Source organism: Epinephelus lanceolatus, chromosome 8 (assembly GCF_041903045.1).
Source record: "Epinephelus lanceolatus isolate andai-2023 chromosome 8, ASM4190304v1, whole genome shotgun sequence".
In the NCBI taxonomy this organism is placed as follows: Eukaryota; Metazoa; Chordata; class Actinopteri; order Perciformes; family Serranidae; genus Epinephelus; species Epinephelus lanceolatus.
The window spans coordinates 32,652,012-32,673,476 of record NC_135741.1 but is presented as its reverse complement, the minus strand read 5'-3'; the positions used below and the strand labels follow the sequence as shown (position 1 = coordinate 32,673,476).

The following is a 21,465-nucleotide window of genomic DNA, read 5'->3' as shown; positions in this document are numbered from 1 at the left end:
CTTTGCACACTCTTGGCATTCTCTCCATGAGCTTCAAGAGGTAGTCACCTGAAATGGTTTCCACTTCACAGGTGTGCCTTATCAGGGTTAATTAGTGGAATTTCTTGCTTTATCAATGGGGTTGGGACCATCAGTTGTGTTGTGCAGAAGTCAGGTTAATACACAGCCGACAGCCCTATTGGACAACTGTTAAAATTCATATTATGGCAAGAACCAATCAGCTAACTAAAGAAAAACCAGTGGCCATCATTACTTTAAGAAATGAAGGTCAGTCAGTCCGGAAAATTGCAAAAACTTTAAATGTGTCCCCAAGTGGAGTCGCAAAAACCATCAAGCGCTACAACCAAACTGGCACACATGAGGACCGACCCAGGAAAGGAAGACCAAGAGTCACCTCTGCTTCTGAGGATAAGTTCATCCGAGTCACCAGCCTCAGAAATGGCAAGTTAACAGCAGCTCAGATCAGAGACCAGATGAATGCCACACAGAGTTCTAGCAGCAGACCCATCTCTAGAACATCTGTTAAGAGGAGACTGCGCCAATCAGGCCTTCATGGTCAAATAGCTGCTAGGAAACCACTGCTAAGGAGAGGCAACAAGCAGAAGAGATTTGTTTGGGCCAAGAAACACAAGGAATGGACATTAGACCAGTGGAAATCTGTGCTTTGGTCTGATGAGTCCAAATTTGAGATCGCAGAAAAGGTGAACGGATGGATTCCACATGCCTGGTTCCCACTGTGAAGCATGGAGGAGGAGGTGTGATGGTGTGGGGGTGTTTTGCTGGTGACACTGTTGGGGATTTATTCAAAATTGAAGGCACACTGAACCAGCATGGCTACCACAGCATCCTGCAGCGACATGCCATCCCATCCGGTTAGCGTTTAGTTGGACGATCATTTATTTTTCAACAGGACAATGACCCCAAACACACCTCCAGGCTGTGTAAGGGCTATTTGACCAAGAAGGAGAGTGATGGAGTGCTGCGGCAGATGACCTGGCCTCCACAGTCACCGGACCTGAACCCAATCGAGATGGTTTGGGGTGAGCTGGACCGCAGAGTGAAGGCAAAGGGGCCAACAAGTGCTAAACACCTCTGGGAACTCCTTCAAGACTGTTGGAAAACCATTTCAGGTGACTACCTCTTGAAGCTCATGGAGAGAATGCCAAGAGTGTGCAAAGCAGTAATCAGAGCAAAGGGTGGCTATTTTGAAGAAACTAGAATATAAAACATGTTTTCAGTTATTTCACCTTTTTTTGTTAAGTACATAACTCCACATGTGTTCATTCATAGTTTTGATGCCTTCAGTGAGAATCTACAATGTAAATAGTCATGAAAATAAAGAAAACACATTGAATGAGAAGGTGTGTCCAAACGTTTGGCCTGTACTGTATATATCTGTTATGTTTTTCAAATAGCTTAATTGACCTGACCAAAAACATGGTGGTGCCAAGAGAGATCACAGAAGATTCATATATTACATATTACATATTAAGTACACAGGTGTCACATATGCAGGTTCTATATTATACTGATGTAGTCCATTCTTTGATTGCTATACAATCACTGCTCTGCAATTATTTTCATCTTTATTAAAATGTTTTAGTTATCTTTTAATCACAAATGCCAAAAACAATCACTGGTTCCAGCATCTCAAATGTAAGTATTTGTTAAATTTTCTTCATATTATGTGATTGTAAATTAAATTCAGTTTCATGGTGTTCTGACATTTTATTGAACAAACAACTGATGGAAAAACAGTTGTTAGTTTCAGCTCTAGTTACACCCCTGCAGTGACTCCTGTGCATTTACTCTGCTTTTCACTATTCTGCTTCTGATATGAACCAAAGCTCAGCGAACAAACTACTGTAGACTGTTTATCGTCCTTGCAGCTGAACCACTTTCATTTTTCTGTCTTTCCACCCATTCAATTTCTTTATTTCTTACATGGATGAACTTAAATATGTTTGCCATAAAACTTGCAGCTGTATTTGAAAGGCTCCGTGACAAACAATAAACCTGCCTTTCCTTAAGGTCTTCAGCCACTTTAGAGATTCATTTATTCATTCATTCATTCATTCATTCATGTTCTGTAATCGCTTTCCAGTTAGAGGTTGCACGTGTGCTGGAGCCTATCCCAGCTGACATTGGGCGAGAAGTGAAGAACACCCTGAACAGGTCAGGACTATCGCAGGGCTTTAGACAGATAATTATTTGGTAAGGGCTATTTTCACCCTGGTGGAAATATCAACATATTGCTATTTGTACCGGGGTACATTAGAGGCGGATGCTATTTGTACCCTGGTGTATATAGCAGTGTATGCTATTTACACCCACCCGGGCGCAAATAGCAATGTATGCTATTTGGCTCCATTACAACTCACAAGATTCACCGACAAAACAACTGTCATACTAAACACGCTTTCCAATAACGTTATTAACACAGGCCTATGGCATTTTACATTGTATAAATTAGCCTAGCGACGAGCAGAGATTTCCTCTTCTCATATAAAACCTGGATAAATCCCGAAGTTTAAGTCCCTGAAGGATAAATCACACATAAGACTTAAAATGCTATTTTAGTGGAGGCTTTACTGTCTTCACAATTTATAGTTTCTTATCTGTGAAATAAGAGTAAATAAAAGCTTCGTTCCCACCGAGGGAAATGGTTTCAGTATACAGAAACAGACAGGAGGTCTGCGTCACTTAGGTTTTTTTGTACGCGCAAAGTTTGTTGTCAAATGTCATACAGGGGTGAAAATAGACCAGCTGAGAGGCCAAGGCTATTTATACTGGGGTGCAAATAGTCACTCCATAATTATTTTCTTTGGATGACCAACATATAACCCTTGACAAAATAATATTTGGACCAACATATCCTAGGCACACTTATATTTTCGAAAGAACACATTAGTGCTTGTCCCCTGATTGATTCACCAAACAAAGAATTTAATATTTAATTGTGACAAAACTTTGCCACGCGCAACCTACAGTCAATTCAGAAGTCTGTCACTCTATATTCTGAAGAATAAGAAGAAGGCAAAATTAATTCACATCCATATCTCCAAAAGTCTTCATCTAAATGCAACCACCATTGCCACAAACATTCTTTGGATACTAGATGTCACATGTATCAAATGGTGTTCAGATCAATTTAATGGTTAGCTCACAGTCATATTCATTGTCTTTTTGAAATTTGTGCTGTATGCACAACATCTAATTTTGAACCAAATGTCACCAAAATATTTGACAATATACTTGAAATTAGCAGAATGATGTGCACATATTTTTAGAATTTTATCGCCAACTCTTTAACTGTTATTAATATCTCCTTGCTTTTTGAAGATATTCAACAACAGACCAACAAATATGACATTATTTTTTAGTGTTTAATTTCTTTTTCATGAGTCAAATTTATTTTTTTAAGTGTCAACACTGAAAAAGTGAATAGAAACGAAATGAACATACAGTACCAGTTTGTACACACTTTCCCATTTACTTGAATGGAAAAGTGTGTCCAATCTTTTGACTGGTACTGTATACGTTTACACGTCGTAATGTAAAATCAAGTCTCGCATTTTGTTCTTTTGCTGGGTGGGGTTAAATCCTGGAGCCGGGCGTCAGTATCACACCTCTCTCTTATCTTCATGTTCTTAAGTTGGCTCTCAAGATCACCAACACGCAAGGTCACAGTGCTCTCGTCTTTTGGACCATCCACAGGGTTCTTGTTGCTGTCTTTGGTCATTTCCAGCTCTGCAATTTTCTGTTCAGCTGTATTGAGAGAGACCATGAGCTTGTTGTTCTCCTCTCTCTGTTGCCTCATTTTAGCCAGATGAGAAGCTCTGGATTTCCTCATCTCCTGCTTGAAGTAGAGGCGCTCCATTTCCAGTTGTTCTTCTGCCTTTTTCAAGGCTGCTACTGTCTCTCTGGTCTCTGCTCTCTGGTTCTCCAGCTGTAATTGATGGGAGGTCTGACATGTCTCCAGAGTCCTCTCGGCCTCCTCCTTGTGCTTTCGGAGAGTTTTTCTCATCTGACTCAATGCCAGATCATTGGCCCGACCTCTAGCTCGCTCATATGCCAGATCATTCTCCAGCAATTCTGTTCTTGAGCGAACCTCAGATTCTGTTGAATCCACGTCCTGCCGTCGCACCATCTGGTAATGTGTGGTGGGCCTTGCAGTGTTTTCAACTGTTGCACAGTACTGCTTTATGGCATCGTGCTCCCACCTAATCAAATGCAGCTCTTTCTGAAGGGTCTTTTTCTCACCCTTCGTCTGCTCAAGTTTGGCGAGCAGATTGCTGTTGGTGGAGGTTAGCTCCTCGTGTTCATGAGCCATCTTGGTCTCCAGCTGTCTGAGCTCTGACTGCTGGGCTTCCAATTCCTGTTGTGTGTCCTCAAGTGGTCTCCTCCAGTTGCAGTTTCAGAAATGTTATTTCTTTCTGATCTGCAGCCATCTTGCTATTCACCTGTCTGAGCTCCAACTGCTGTCGTTCCTGTTCTTTATGAAGGGCATTCTTCACCTGCTCCAAATCAGCGCCCAGGTCCTTACCGATGGAGGTCTGCACCTCAAGATGTTTTTGTGTCGTCTTGAGCATTGTGCAGGTATTCTCCAGTTGCAGTTTCAGAAATGTTATTTCTTTCTGATCCTCAGCCATCTTGACCTTCATGTTCTCCCGCTGCTCTTGGAGCTTAACCAGGAAATCGTTCAGCAGGTCCTCTCGCACTTCCAGGAGGACTCTCCCCTCTGTTGTACTTGGGTTGAGCCTGGCCCCACTGTCATTCAGTTCACGCCGCCACTGTTCCTCTAGTGAACTGAGATAAAATGAAGTGTATTCCATGATCGGTGTTGTGTTCTTTCGTCCCTCTGTATTGTTTCTCGTGTGTCTTGTCTATGTGAGATTGAGCTCTATTTTGATAGGCTACTATTATGGTGAGATGCTCTGAACCAAATCTGGGTCTGTGTGAAATGTGTCTGACCTGATCTGAACAGTCCTTACTTACAAGATTTCAAACCCTTTGAAAATGTTGTCTTTGTGACATCACAGGACAAATCCTTTCAACTTCAAAGACAGAATGGTATGATCAGCCTCAAAACATTCTGTCTATTAGGGGTTCAGGCCTGAAGGGTTGAAATCCCTTTTGTTTATGTACTGTTTTATTATAATCATAATAATTATTATTATTACTATTATAATTATTATTGAGAAATGTTTTCGCAAAGGCCCGTGAGACTGTACACCGTACAGAAATTAAATATTCACTAATGATTGGAAGTTGTGTGCAAATGGTGCTCAAGATATATAATAACCAATAGGCCAGATGGGGGCGCTATAATTAAGGTCAAGGAAAATTTGGCTCAGCACATAAATGCCTTGAAAGGGCATCTGTCTGATTGTCATAAAACCTGTTGGTAATCCTTAATGCAGGCAACGTGACCTGTCAAAGGTCTTGATTCTACCCAGCTTTCAAGTTTTAAATGTCCATGCTGGCTTGAACCCCGGAATTGCTGCTTGCGGCTATATTCTGTCTCTGTTTCTGGTCCTCATTTCAAAATCATCATTTCTCAACTCTTTTCAATAGACAAGTAGATAAGTAGGCACTCCAGGCTGCGCTTGTACAAAGACAGTAAATGATTCACATTAATTACATCAACTGAACAATGTAACATAACATAAATCCATCCTGCACAGTACAGTAGCTCTGGGAATGGCTTGCTTATGTTTTTCAAAGGTGCTTCATGCACAAAATGCCTGGTAATGGAAGTGTGACAGATAATTGCTCACAAGCACAACACCAAGCTGCAATCATGTACCATCTTCACAAGAGCATTTTCAAATACCACAGGTCAAAAGACTTATTTTGTGCAATTTACAGGTATACTGAGGTCAGCAGTTGCATTACATTAAATACAATTTACAACGGTTGACCGAAGAAGTAATTAAAACCAACGTTTGTGACTCTTTAAATCACAGTGCACTTTGACACCATGCTCCCATTACTCCCATCAGTTTCCAGGCTTTGAAACGTGACAGCATACCCGACTGAGGTGCTTAATTGTGGTGTAAGAAGTTTTAGCATTTTCTGAGAGGCTCTGGGAAACCTCATTCTGGATGCTTTCATGTGAAATATGGTGAGTGCAGCAATTAAGTGGCTTTACCGCCCAGAACTCACACCTCAGTGAGCCTGTAGGAGTTTTAGAAGAGGAGCCAAAAGTACCCTCCAAATCTTTTAGAGGCAAACTCCTTCATCAACAAACTGATAATGGGCGGCAGCTAAATGAGTAATGGGGAGCCGGTGTTGCCATGCAAACAGACACAGACAGCGCAGTTCTGCAGATTAATGGGTGAGGTGTCTGCTGTCCCAATGCATTCCCCTCACCATCCATCACCCTTCCCCGGCCACACGACTCAGCCGAATGTATTTGTTTGAGTTATATTTCCCAAATATTACTGTGAAGACATAACTTCTGATGTCGCATAAACATCTCCAATCAATAACAAAGCCATAGAGATCTCATTCCCAACGCCTCATTATAGGCCTTTTAGTCTGCTTTCTTGTGTGTCGAGGAATGCTTTGATGATGGATAGAATCATACTGTACAATAAGCCTGCAAGGACGCGATAAGATGAACACCGGGTGCTATTCGCCCGCAATAAAACAAATGGCCTGATGATGAACCCAATTATGACCCTCTGATTTAATCAGTCAATCATTTTAATTAATCAGCTATCACTGGAACCATCATTAGGCACATCAGATAATACCTACTTTAGTGCTAATCCAGGTTGACGTGGATGTCTTGCTCTCGGTCACATTATCTGTCCCTAACTGCTGAATCACCCTGGCAGATTGTTAAGACAGAGCTGATGATCCTCATCACTGAAACGTAAGCTAATACTCCTGGTTTGTGTTGCGGAGAGAAAGCCCAGCACAGCTTTTGCTGCTCTGTGTTGTCTGCGTCGAGGAGAGTAATTGTGAACAAAGTGCTGGGGGGATGAACTCTATCAAATTTATTGACTACCTCTCTCTGTTGCATGACAATAACCCTACTCGGCACTACCCCACCTGCCCGCCCTCTTTGCTCTGCTGGCAGTTCGTGAGGTTAAGGCCACAACAAACCACTGATTTACTGGCCACCAGAACAAATGGGAGCAAGCACCAAGGGGGTTTCAAAGTAGTCTGCAATATTCGATTTATTCTGCCTCCCCGTTCCAGGCCACTGACCTTTCAGAATAAGCAGATTCCCTCTCACCTCAGGGCTAAAAGCAAGGTTGATAAAGTTGGGGCCTTAATGCACCAGCAGCAAGAGCTTTTAATGAGTGAGACATACTGTATGTGCACCCCTTAGGCAAGCCACCGAGCTAAACTAATTGTTAGGTAAATTTCACTGATATTTTGTTCCACTGGTGGCAGCTTTAGGCAGGGTTTTCTCTCCTCTCTCCTGCTGCAACAGTCTCTCCAGGGCTTATCAGGCCGCTGCAGATGAGGAGCACTGTGAGGTCTGGAGAAGGTTCTAATCTGTCTTCTCTACTGTGCTGAAGCAGATACATGTTCTCTGTTTGTGTGTGTGTGTGTGTGTGTGTGTGTGTGTGTGTGACTGAGTGTGTGTGAACAGCAAAAGGGACAGCAAGAGACAGTGGGAGTTAGAGAGAAACGATACAGACACAGCTCAGTCAGCAAAATGATTTCATATCAATAGACTTTCTCTTCAGTCACATATGGGCCTTTTTGCTACTGGCAAACATTACTAACATGTTTCCAAATTGGATATTAAAAGTTTTCACTGTCTTAATATTCAGCAGTGGAACTAATATTATCTTTGTATGAAGCCAAACTCAAACAATATGCCTGTAAGATAGAGCTGGACCATCAGAGATTGTTATCTAAACTCTCATGGCCTTCACTCAGACACATGGATGTCGTTAGACCTGGGCATTCCCGGCTATAGCCCCGGATCTTTTAAGCCTCCGTTTTTTTGTTTTTACTAATTAAGCACCTCGTTTCCAACTTAAAGTCCACAGCAAGGTGCCAGCTGCCATATGCGGTCATTGTTATGCTTACCCCCGGAACCTAAAGCCCGTCATGTAAGCCCAGATTCATTTGAATGCAGCACAACATGTCGGTCTAACAGGATGTACCATGTTTTACCGGCAGAATAAACTTTTCACGGCAAAACAACAAAGGTAAGAGAAATTTTAATCACTGGGCGAAACGATTTCTGTTGTTGTTGTTCTTTGGCCTCTATCTCTCTGATGCTTTGGTGTAGAGTGCTTTGGCGCAAATGTGTGGAAACAGCGGAGTCTCTGCTTTCATTTGAGGTGTCTGCGGTGTGTTTTGCATAACGTGCGTCGAAATATGTCGAGTGGGTCGGCACATCGGTGCTGCATGGAGTTTGATTTGTTGTTATTCATTTAGTTGTTGTTTGAGCTGTGTTTGGGGCAGTAAAAAGGGTTTATACAGCCTTGTAGCCCAGGTTCTGCTGTTTAATTTGATGTGCAACATCACTATATTTTTTGTGATTAGTGCATTGTTTCACACTGTGTTTGCGAAGTCGTTCTCAAAGTCTTTCGGGTTTAACAGGTTGGGCAATCCAGTAATAGAAGACAAGTGCTCATTCTTTGTCAAAATTCTTCTTCAAAATATGTTAAAATCACGTGTTTAACAGGGAATTATTCCAAAGTTTTCCGGGGGAGAAACCCCTGGACCCCTGGGTAAAAAATTATTACCACTTCAGGGCTTAAGCCCTGGATGTTTTCAACTCTTAGTGACGCCCCTGCTCAGACATACAAGTTTGGGTGGAAGCATGGAAATTTGTGCAATTAAATATCAAATCTGCCAAAATAACACAACTGACTTTAGACTCTACTTGACGAAATAAAAAAAGGCTTGCAACTTGACTTGAACACCAATGACAATTGGTCCTGCCTCTGCCAATTTGTTGCATTAAAGCTGCCCTAATGAAGGGGATTGCTCAAAGTGATGAACCCACAGAGAATCATCATCTTATTTTGAAGCATTTTACTGTATTTTAGCTTAATGTTTTAGTTTTACACCCTGCAACTTCCACTCTTAACAACCTTGTTTCTCTCCAGTCAGAGCAGCTTTTTCTGATAAACCAACTGTACACCACCCGCCCTGGACCAGACAAAAAAAGTGCAACTAGCAGGTGAACATAGTGGAGCATCTCGCAGCTAAACAGCTGGATATTTTCCTCAGGATTTGGTGGAGACCAAAACTAAGCTAAAAACAAAAAGGATGAAAACATGCATTTCAAATGTTAATTGCACAATGTTTGTTTGTGACTTGTTCCCTTGGGAGCATTAGTTTACAAGATATCTTGTGTACAATGCTGACATATTGTCCTGAGGATGGTGCCAAATGAAATCTGATAGGGTATCCAAACATTTTCAACACCTGTAGACTTGTCTTTGTCACAATTTGTTCTACCAGAGCGAGAAGTGTTTGTTTGCATTTACTTGTGTCTTTACATTAACATATTATTATCAAATCAAACCACATCAAACATTCCCTTTCCGCTGCGATCTGATCGTGGCACTACACAGTAGTTAAGAGTTGTCGCTAAAATCATTAAGGGTGATTCACTGCCTTCACACTTAACCTGTTTGGTTCTATTAAAATGTACTCAGGTCCATTTGCCTGATTGGTATGGTTTAATTTGCTAGTGTAAAAGCTGTCAATCGAACCCTTGTGTGAACCAAACAACCAAATCAAAACCCGTCTCTAAAGGTGGTGCTCAGTTTGCTTCAAAAATGGATGCTAGTGTGGTTCACTTGTGGTGTACAAGCAAACAAACCAACCACAGGATATTATGATAGCAAATAGATGATTTTAGCATGATTTCAAAAACTAAACAACTATAAATCCACCTCCTCCACGAGAAATCAGTCTTTGATCTAGTAATTCATCTGTGTATATATTTATGCAAATATTTAGTCACCATGGTAACATGTATGCACATCAGCATGATTATAAAGCTGTTAAAACTACTGTGCTTGTATCCAACTGCCTCTACTTTGTCAGTCCATTAAGTCCATTAAAAAGTGTGTGACAGTGATCCCACAGTAATGAGCGCCGAATCATTACTGTACAAGACGTTGCCTTTTTGTTCTGTCTTTACCTGTTAGTCACATTATTCATAAACTGCAGTCAATTTGCAGTCTAAAAATTCCAACAATGCTGATAATCAGTTATTTACTTGTGGGCTCGTTGTGACACCATAGAACTTATACACACTGGATACATTAAAGTGATGGGTAACTCTCTGTCAGTCACCAGAATTTGATTTCCCCACATGGGTCCTGATGATGCGGGACGACATCACCCAAACTGTCCAGTCAAACCAATGTTTACTCGCATTGGTTCATTTTAAAAAGTCAGTGTGAAGAGGAAATGGATCATAACTAAATGCAACACTATCATTTTTTTCTTTTGGTCCAAACCAAATGAACCCAACTACAGGTGTGAGGTTCCCCCAACAATCATTCTCTAGGGACCATGAATATCTGTATCAGGCATATGGCAGTTTGGCCAGTAAATGCCAATATATAAAGGCTCACTTTGAAATACAAAAAAAAAGGAACTGCCAATGAAACTGAGCAACACTGCGATCTTCAGGTCCTACTGCTGGCAAGAAAACGGCAATGTAGACATGTAGACACCCCACTGCTTGAGTTCACTATAGTCCTGTTTCCACCAAACACTTTTGGTAGAGTACCTTTGGAACCAAAAGTAATCCTTCAGACATGGTACCTAGACTCTTGGTCCGTTTAGTGTTTTCACCGCAAACAGTTCTCTTTCATGCCAACAGGGTTGTTGTCACTCACTGTCTTTCCTGCTTTATCAGTCTGCATCTCGTTTATCGTCCACAGAACGAAGCTGCACGCCAACATTTTCAGCTCAAAATAAAACAGGCTGCAGTGAGAGTCTGTCTCGATGGGATATTCAAAAATAGCAGGTTTGTGCATTCAGTCCTTCTCAGGCAAGCGCAGAGGCTAAGTGCTGCTGGGGCCCACAGGAACAGTGCTCTGCAATATTTCGTTTTTTTCTCCACGTGATGATAAGAATATATGCAGTTCACATAATCCGGTTGAAATTAATGTATATTTTTTAATGCTTGAAGATTCACTCATTACTAAAAGAGAATGTCATTGAAGAGACAATAACATCTTAAGTAAAGGTCAAAGTTGTCACATAAAAAGGTATCTTGATTGATTCATATCATCAACTCATGCACTGAGTGACATAAGTAAATGTTGCACCTTAAAATCACTGGCGCTCAGACTAGTGAATTAAGTATTTTGTTCATCAATTCCAGCTGCTGCCAGAGGCAGCAAAACATCCTTTCATTTTGTAGTTATAGTCTACTAACAAAACTCTCCACAGTATGAACAGTGGTTACATGAGCCACAAAACCAGCCACAACTCGGCCCTGAGCAGAGTGACCGTCCACTACTGACCAATCAACGGACTGCAGTGTTCACAGCTCTACCTTTTAGTACCAGATATGTGTGTTAGGTACCCCAACAGAGGGGTACCAAAACTAGGGATAGTACAGAACTGTTCCGTTGGTACCTTCCACAACTTTTCACAGTGGAAACAGGGGAAAAAGTGTACTGGACTGAACTGAACTGTACCGGACTGCTCGAGGGAAATGGGGCTTATGTAGCCTCCCTGTTATATGATTCTACAGCCTCAAATCTATGATAATGGCTTGCCTGTCCTCGCTTCCTTCATTCTTTGCTATTTTATTTCACCCATCCTTTACTTTTTATCCATCTGCCATCTATCTATGTTGTGTTTGCTTGCCTGTTTGTTTGAGAGAGATAATATAATACAACAGACCATCAATTAATCCACAGCATCTGTCTGTGGGGAAGCTCTGAGCTTTACATCACAATGACATCATGGATAACAAAGATTATTTAATGTTTGTGTGTTTATTGTATTTACCATCTTTCGGACAAAGTTGCTACCTCGTACCTGATGATTCTGCTTTGACTCAGCAGACGGTGGCTCAACTTGACAGGTGCTCCATTAGTTCCAGCTTTAAATTGTTGTTCCATGGTTTTTATGTGAGTTAAGGTTAAAGCTCTCCCTTTAATGTATTCCTTGCCTCTATCTTCATTATCAACTCAGAGTTCATGTGGATCTAGCAGATGAAATCAATAAAGCATCATAGCCTTCCTCTGGATTCACCAGTCGATCAGCTTCATGGGACAAGCAGGCTGTCGTCATGGTCTATACACTCTTCATCTGCTCCTACAGTTCTCTGTGTGGGAGTGCTGTTTCCCATCGTCAAGACCTCAAACCACAGTAAAACCAACCCCCCAGGTTTGAACCGAGATTTCACAACTCTCTATTATTCTGATTAAGCCACTTTCTTTAGCCCTTTACGACGCTATTAATAAAAGCTGCTTTACAGAATGATTGAATAGGCCTGACAGCGTATATCATTACCATTTAATTAATTACTTGTCAATCCCACCTTGTGATGATTAAAAAGGATATCATTTGGTGTTTCACTCTTTTTCATTTTGGGAATGACAGTCTGCCACTCACTTTTTCCAAGCCTAATTCTGATGGATTCCCAACGGGGTGAAGTAAAGACATGATTAATAGCATGCATGACTTAAACACGTAAAATTAGAAAAGGGAGAGAGCAGTATGTAGTCAGGACTGCATTGCTTGTGAATAATAATAGCATAGAGGGGAAAAGAGAGATCCACATATGATCATGTAACTAATACTTTTTTTTTTTTAATCCTACATTCTTTTTGGGGAGGCTACATAACATCATAGCTCATATGGTAAATGCAGAATAATGAAAATTTCCACAGCACAAATTCCATCAGTGCAACTACATGCTATAGTAACCACTCTGCTGCTGACTCTGCCTTTTCAACAGAAATACTGGTTTTATGTCCTAATCAATTTCAATCACTTCCATCCTGACATTTTTCTGAGTGCTACGAAGTTACTGTCACTGAAATTCAACGCTTCCTGCAATTGTCCTAAATCAAGCCTATCGGGAATGGGAGGGGTTATGCCCTGTCAGTCACTGGAAGGTTTTTAATGTAAAAATCTGCACACAGTGCTGAGTTTTATTGACAGAAACTCAACAGCAGGGGTGTAACGATCCATCACTCTTGATCAGTTTATCGGTTCAGTGATCAACGACTCCATATCATTGAAGCAAAGTGACAATATCAATCCATATCATCATCTTTAGGAAACGCCTTTATTTTGAAATACTGTGTCATCATCAAACACTGCCAGGCAGATAAGAAAAAGACAATACGGATAAAATTATTTACTCAAGAATAAATCAGCGCTGTGGAAATACCTTGGATTTCGAAAAAACTATTGGTCAACAGACAAAGCACATGCACGTATGTAAACAATACTACTGCAAGATAGGATACTCAGGAAATATGATGTAGCTGTGTAGCAGTGCTGCTAACCTACTGCAGTAACACTGCAACATAAGCTTCTTCATTTTAACAATGGCCAATGCCGATCCGAATATCGGATCGGCCGCCGATATTAGCAAAAAACGGGCACCGGATCGGACTGCATGGAAAAATGCCGATCCAAGAACTCCGATCCAGCACGGAATCCGCTCCAGGTTTTCCGACCTGCCCAGCGCTCCACGATTCAAGCAGTCCATTCCAGTGATCTGCTCCAGCTCTTACTATCAATCCACCAGGCCAGCATGCAGACGGCAGACACACACGGAGGGTAGGAAGAGTAGCGGTCAACTTAGTTAACTGACTATTTGTTTTCTGCTCTGGTTTTTTGAGAGTGATATTTTTATTTGGTTTACACTCTTACTGTTTAAGTAAAGAGCACTGATGGCATTGTTTTGGGCACAATTAGTGAAACTGGAGCCATGGATGGACTACATAAACACTACTAAAATAACTGAAAAGGAAAGGCTGCATTGTTTGTTAAATGCCAACAATGTCTTGTGGTGTTAATCTATTTTTTATTTATTAGGGGGCCAAAGCACAAGTGTGTGGAGTCTTGCTGCTATTTTAATATTAATGTTCGACATTTTAAAGATTTCTTGTGTTGATTTATTTTCTATTTATTAAGGGGTCAAAGCAGCCAAAGCAAACCAGCTATATTTTTTATTTAATGTTAATGTTCAAGTTTAAAGTTTGTTTATTTAACCCTGTTAACAATAAACAGGTCAGTTTCTCATACTAACTGTTGTGGATCATTCTAACTAACCCGATTATATAGTTGTTCTTGTTAGAGTAATATCGCTTGATCAAACCTTTTCTAACATGACTGACAACAAAATAAGTGAATATGTATAATACGCGCTTGGATCGGATCGGTATTGGTATTGGCCAAAACTCAAGGCTGTGATATCGGTATCGGATTAAGCACTTTTACCTAGTAAAAGTGCTTAAGCTAGTAATGAGTGACTAGCAAAAGCCAAATTTTATACTTTTAGAAAAGATCTTGTTATTCCATGTTTTAGGGCTGTTGGGAGAAGTTTGCCTTCAGGGCTTTAAACCAGATAGCCATGAAGTTTTAGGAAAAAGATTATAGTTTGGGTCAAAATTCAAAAATTTCCTCCAGAGAGAGCTCAAGGCTAACTTCTCAGATGCTGTTTTATGTGTTTGTGAAGTCAATTTAAAGTAAACTTTACTGTAAAATTAGCCGGTTACAGTTATTTACATTATGTACACGTTGTTTTTATCTTTTATGGCCAAAAGCAAAAGAGAAAGGGGTAGCAGCTTCATCTGTAACAGATTGTATGAAATGGGCATATGATATCATCTTATATCGAACTCAGGCCCCTGAATTGAATTGAATTGAGCGGATATCATATTGTGGCAGACCTAGTGACATTGGTAAATATGTAATAGTTGTCCAAAGAATTGATTTAATATGATGTTGTCATGAAACTAGTGATTTACACCCCCTACTTAACAAAAGGCAAATTCAAAGCAACTGGAAACAGTGAATGAAAACATTTCTGTGAGAAAGAGAAAGCAGTAAAGTACTGAGCATTACAGCTGCATGATTATTGATTAGTTGTCAACAAATAAATTCATCACCAACTAATTTGATAATATATTAATCGGTTTAGTAAGTTGAGTCATTTTTAAAGTCAAAATTATCTGATTTCAGCTCCTTAAAATTTGAATATTTTCCAGTTTCTTTACTCCTTTATGACAGCAAACCAAATATTGTAACATGTGAGGACATTATCTTGGGCTTAAGGAAACAGTGATTAACATTTTTCACCATTTTCTGACATTTTTATGACCAAACAGCTTTCAATTCATCAAGAAAGTAATGGGCAAATTAATCAGCAACCAAAATAATTGCAGCTGCATTCCTACTAAGTATTACAATGTAGAGTATGCTGAATTTATGAAAATAACAACAGGTAAACATGGAAGAGTTTTCAGTTTGCATTAACAACAAACAGCATTAAGAACAAATGAAAACAGGAGCAGATCAGAAAACAGAGGAAACTGTTACTATAATGTAACCTAGGACTCTGCCTTTAATAAGCCTGTTTCAAATTAAGCTACTAAAGTTGAACTAATAAAACGCCCTGGGCTAATAGTCAAGAATTATGGTACGCATTAAACCAGTCATTATTTATCACATAACAGTGCATGACTAATATTGAATCAGCACATTATTCTAAATAAATAAGATCCTCACAACAAAAGGACATTTCAGCCTCAGTGAAAAAAGCTTTTAATGCTTTAGCTACCCTTCCCATCACACTGCCGCCACACATTTCTTCTTTTCTCCTGAACCCTGTGTCATCAACCATTTTCAAGCAACCTTCCTTCACCTCTTGAACTGAAATCCAGGAGCTGTATCTGCACACTGTCAACACAGAAATATAGCCTGCCATTCAGCTTGGCCGGCGTGCATTTTTTGAGCCCATCCAGTAGGGATTTAGGGGTAGTAGAATTTTTCCAATCCATAGAGAAGCCATGTAATCCTTCTATTGAACTTGAAAATGACAAAAAAAATTGGAGTTACAGGGTTCTCACATGATGTCAGCGATACCTGTCCACCTCTCATTTCTGCCACCCTGCCTCATCACACAACCTGTCCACGCTCTGCTACACCTGTCTGTCTATATGTCTGTGCGTATGCGTGAGCACGTCCCTTCCCGGGATGTGTGAGAGATTTGATATGCAACCGTGCTTATGTGTGTGTGTCTGTGTGTGTCACTGAGTGTGTCCCTTCTATCAAATCTCTGTCAAAGTCTTCATACAGCAAAAGCATCTGTCATTCTCTGAGTAACTTCTGCTGCACATGCTCCCCCTCCCCCAACAACAGTGAGCATTAATGACCGAGCTTCTCATCCCGTCCCACCCACAAAATAAGAGTGCTTATTTATTACAGCTTGATGAGAGGCGCAGGGAAAGACAGAGGATATAGGGGAGGTGAGAGAAGAAAACAAACAGCCAAATAGAAGGTGGAAGAGTGAGTGTGTGATAGAAGGGTAAGAGGTAAATGGATGAATAGGAGAAAACAGGAAGACAGTGATAAAGAGCGAAGAGAGGAGTGTGAATGTGAGAAAGGCAGCGACAGATGGAAGCAGAAACAAAGAAAAGTGCTTGCGAGTCCTCCCTCCCCAAATTGATTCTGACTGTCGGCCCGGGCGCCTGATGGATATCTGAGCCTTGATTGGAATTTACATGCCAGACACAGCGCCCCCCTCCATCCCCAGCACACCCAATAACCCACTGTGCTCTCAACCTGCTTTGAGTGATAAGTGCTGGCATATTTAGCCCCAACAATGGCACTCCGCAGAGTTTCTGAGGCCCGGAGAATGATGCATTGTTTATGAGAGGGAGTATCGTTTCAACAGTTGATTAATGGCGAGGAAGCTATCGTCAGCTGCCATCGCACCGCGGGGGCACGCCAGGCCCAAATTGGATGAGTGCGAGGGGAAGAGGAAAGGTGCTCAGTTGCTAGACGGAGTGGAACTATCACATCAAGATATTTCGCTTTGGCATAGTGTTTGCTTTGCAAGCCTGCACACCTCCAGAAAATGGGAACTTTCAACAACAGCGGCAGCAGCAGCCCTGGGGATTCACTGTCATTTCCCAACTCTACACATCAATAAAAGTAAACAGACAACATTACTTCATAATGTGAGGCTCCAAATGGAATATGACCTGAATATAAAAGACTGCTGTAAATATTTCAGAAGTAGAAGGAGATTTGGGTGATATTGAAACTGGATTTTCTTTTGAAAGTTAGAACAAATACAATTTCCTGGCTTTCCTTACATTTACCTTCACGCTTTTGGGAATGCAAATACCAAGCTATTCGCAGCAGCCCTCATCCTGTGCATTCGCTCTCAACCCTCCTCTGTGTCCCAGTGGGGGCAGTGAGAGATTTAGACTATTTGATTTACAAGTTTCTCCACAGGAGTATACGCTAACAGCAACACAAAGTGAGACAACTATCCTGCTGGTCAGATGAATTTGTACGAAATAATTCATTCAGTATTCCAAGTGCATTCACCATGTAGCATCTTAAGCTCATTCATCAGTCCCTAGTACCTTATCAAGGTACAGAAGATCAAAAGGCTCTCACATATATCCATTAACAATAATGGCTTGTACAATCAGTGCAATCAGGGAATACAGGGCATTGATTATTTATTAAGAAGTACTGTACCTAACACCGTTGAGCTTAGAAGTTTATTCTTGGGTAAATAATGTCACTTAAGGTCTATACTTAGGTCACACAATGGTTTGTAAGCCAGTTCCGAAAAAAAAAAAAGGCTAGTAGGTGGACCTTGAGTTGAGATCATTTTGTCACACTTTAAGGAACAATTAACCCCGTAAATTATCACTTACATCGATTACTCACCCCCTGTTGCCTTTGAATTGGTGAAGAAAACTTTGTTTGTCTTGCTTGTCTCCACTTTGAATGAAGAATCCAAAAAATGGAGAAAATTCTTTATAAACTGAAGTCACAGGGGTGCATGTTCAACAACGGGAAAACTATATCAAAACATGTGCTGACAAGCCTTCACACAACTTGATCCAAGTCTCTTTTTTTTGGTCATATGTTCAGTTTTTCCCAAACACGCAGCCTTCTCTGACAGGAGGGGACTGAACTAAAAGTGATACTTATCTATGCACTCTCTTAAAGCCAGACTCCACTGATAAAATCAGTAATTTTACCTCACTGATATGGGGAGCTGCAGGCCTACCACTGCCTCAATCAGTAATTTGTGCTTGTGTGTCTTTGGTGTATCTGAACTGACCCTTTAAAACACCAACGGTTTCACTTTTAGTTCAGTTCCTCATCATAAAGGACTGTTGGTAAGTATCGAGCATATGACTGAATAAATGAAACTTGGATCATTATGCATGTTAAAGTTAATGAACCAATGTTTTGATATAGTTTTGTTGTTAAATGCTGCCACCCTTTAATTCATCAAGAATGGTTTGCTGTTTTTGGATTCTTCTTTCATCACGAAGGTATTTGAGAAAAAAAAAAGTTTTCTTCACATATTGGAGGCAACACGGGGTAAGTAATCGATATATAAATATTCATTTGGAGGGTGATGTATTCTCTTAGGAGTGTTGTTGGGTTTGTCCGTCCACCTGTTGATATTATATGTTGATGTTAGCTATGGGCATGTCAGTATTTGATAAGCAAAGCAGGACATAAACAACACAGTGTCAAGAAAAGTCTTGCAGTACTTGCCTATGTTGCCTGTGCGTATGTGCAGCCGGCCTCTGACAATGGTGTGGACCGTCATGGGGCTGACGGCTGACCGTTGTCCCACATCTGTGCTCGTCAGCAGGGTGTCCTCTCCCACGTAATCGGTAGTCAGCACCTCCACCTCGTGAAGGGCCTGGACTGCTGATTTACCCTGACGCAACATGTACTGAGGATGCAGAATAGGGTGTGAGAAATGCATGCATCAAACACAAATGCCAATGCCAATCAAGATATAGGGGAAAATGATTAAATTAAGTCAAATGAAGCACAAATACGCTGGGAACAGGAGTTTGAGTTGTGGCTAAATGAATGAGGTCAAAACAGCCCTGCCCAGTTGTAAACTACTCCCTTAATTTTTTCTCATTAAATGCTTTACAAAATTCACCAAGTTGCAAAACAAATCAATTCCACATCAAGGTTGGCAAGAGAGTTTCAGTCCAATCAATAAACAGCAGAGTTGAAAGGACCATAATTAAAGAGCTTTTAATGTGTGGTTCGTTTATTCTTTAGAGGTTAAAATAGGAGGGAAACTTGCTTCGGTCAAATCCTTGAACACAGAGTAGTACACAGGGAGCAACACTAAATAGCACTGAATTTGTTCACTATCCACATTTGCATATCTCATAAAGTAAGATAATTTGTTTTTGTTCTGGTTCCAGTAGTCATGGAGTAAAACCATTTTTAACAACTGTTATGAAATGTCTGTTTTTTGTATTTCAGGAATCCTGAGTAATATACAGTATATTGAAGTGTTTTCGTATTTGACATTCTATTATCAGTAGCAGTTTTCTCTGCAACGCCTGGTTTATTCTATTTAATGTGTTCAAACAATCTGCAAGCGCTGCATGGATCCGTGACAGATGCACTGCATTGCAATGAAGGTGTGTCACGAGTTGACAATGCACGTGTGAACAGGATGTGTTTTGTCATTTTCAATGCTTTGACTCGGACAAGTTCTTGTGATGAACACAACACCAGTGAGACTAGGACTCTATGTGTAATACACACAACTAATATCACTCTTGATCCCTTTCATCTAGATACATTGGAATCATAAGTCTCAGTCTTTTACCTTGAGCTCGATGGCAGTAGAACCTATGAGGAGCAATGAGTCACTGTCCCAGATGTCGATATGCATGGTGTGGAGGGCCAGGTAGCGCAGGAACCAGCGCTTCTCCCCGGGCTTCAGGAAACCCTCATCTACTCTGAACTGCACCTGCAGGCCTGGAGAGCCTTCACAAAGAGAGAGGAGACTTCAACATGGAGGAAAAACTACATACACTGTTCAAAAATTATGACAGTGTGATTAATAAATGTGGTGCTATGGTAGTTGATGGCTGTTTCCTCCAGCTAGAGAAACAAGACTAAGAATGTGGATATCATTTTCCTACACAGCTAGCTACCTAGCTACATCCACTTAAATAGTGACAGAAAAAATTTTACAAAATGGTGATGAGCTTGGACAAGAAATAACAACTCTTCCTTTTACTGTTATTAATAAAATGTCAAATGCGTTTAGTAAACTGCTCCTAGCAACTGTAGCCTCTGTGTCAACTCAAAATGGCATCAGCAGGACGAATAAGTCACTCACTACTGATTGGGTTTGGTTAGAGCAAGACGCCCAAGCATAGATGAGCTGCAACGATTAGCTGATTAATACAAAAGTTAATCAACAGGGGAAAAAAAGGCAACTACTTTAATTAATTACTATATCCAAATACTCCACTTTCCAGCTTGTCAGTTGTGAAGATCTGCTGCTTTCTTTTTGTCTCATGCCATATTAACTGAATAATATGCAAGTATTAGAGTGATAGTTGAGCAAAACAACACATCTGAACACAGCTTAAGAAAACTATTATGTGCACTTTTGGCTTAACTACATTTTACAGACCGAACAATGAATCCATTAATCAATAATTAAAATAATTATCATTGCAGCCCTACTTGGATATCATTAGAGTTCTTTGGGCTTAGGCTTGGAGGCCACTGTTGCAAATTGGAGGTGTTAAATTTGGAAAACATTGAAAGTGTAAGATCCTGTGTTTGTTTTTATCTGTTTATCCCAAGTCAGTTCCAACTCAAGTCCCCAGTGGGCAATTTGGGCTGCAGCAAGCATAACAACACACAGTAAAACATGAGACATAAAACATGCAATATAACAAAGACACATACAGCAGTAGAAACAAACACATGGCCAAGGTGGATTACACCTATGCGCAGTTGAGAATTGTCCTGAGTCATTAAGCTCCTCTGTGGCAGGCTTTAAGTGTTCACCTTAACCCCAAGGAGGCTATTAATAATAAAATAAACATTGAAAATTGTCAACAGCACCTAGCAACAACCAATTGTTAATGTAGTGTACATTACCATCATGAGAACATCTCTATAGTGTAGTCCTTGACATCAGTACCATCATGCAAGATTATAACTACAAATATAATATACTCTACCTCAATATTAAAAAGCCATAATTGTCAGTGTTATATCACCACTGACGCTACCATTGTCACAAAGTCAACAACAGCAGCAGTTACGTCCTCCTGCCATCTGCATTCAAGACTTGAATGGAGACAGGGTTGAGGGAATTCATGTACCGTTTTTTGGTGGCGACAGGGGCACTTAGGCAAAGGCCAAATGGTAACAGCTTGTACTTTGAACTAAGTGGGGGGCCATTGCTTTATTGAGCACCTGCCTGCTGAATATGTGATTCAA

At 40.6% G+C, this 21,465-nt stretch overlaps 1 protein-coding gene across 1 annotated transcript in view; it reads right to left on the bottom strand.

Moving 5' to 3' along the window:
- Positions 1 to 21,465, bottom strand: part of nphp4 (nephronophthisis 4) — a 249,560-nt gene that overhangs the window by 45,005 nt on the left and 183,090 nt on the right. Inside the window, exons 17-18 of the mRNA XM_033629764.2 lie at positions 19,826 to 19,986; positions 18,736 to 18,919 (exon numbers count right to left, since the gene is read on the bottom strand). Coding sequence (XP_033485655.2) covers positions 18,736 to 18,919; positions 19,826 to 19,986 — 345 coding nt within the window. The remainder of the gene's footprint in view (positions 1 to 18,735; positions 18,920 to 19,825; positions 19,987 to 21,465) is intronic.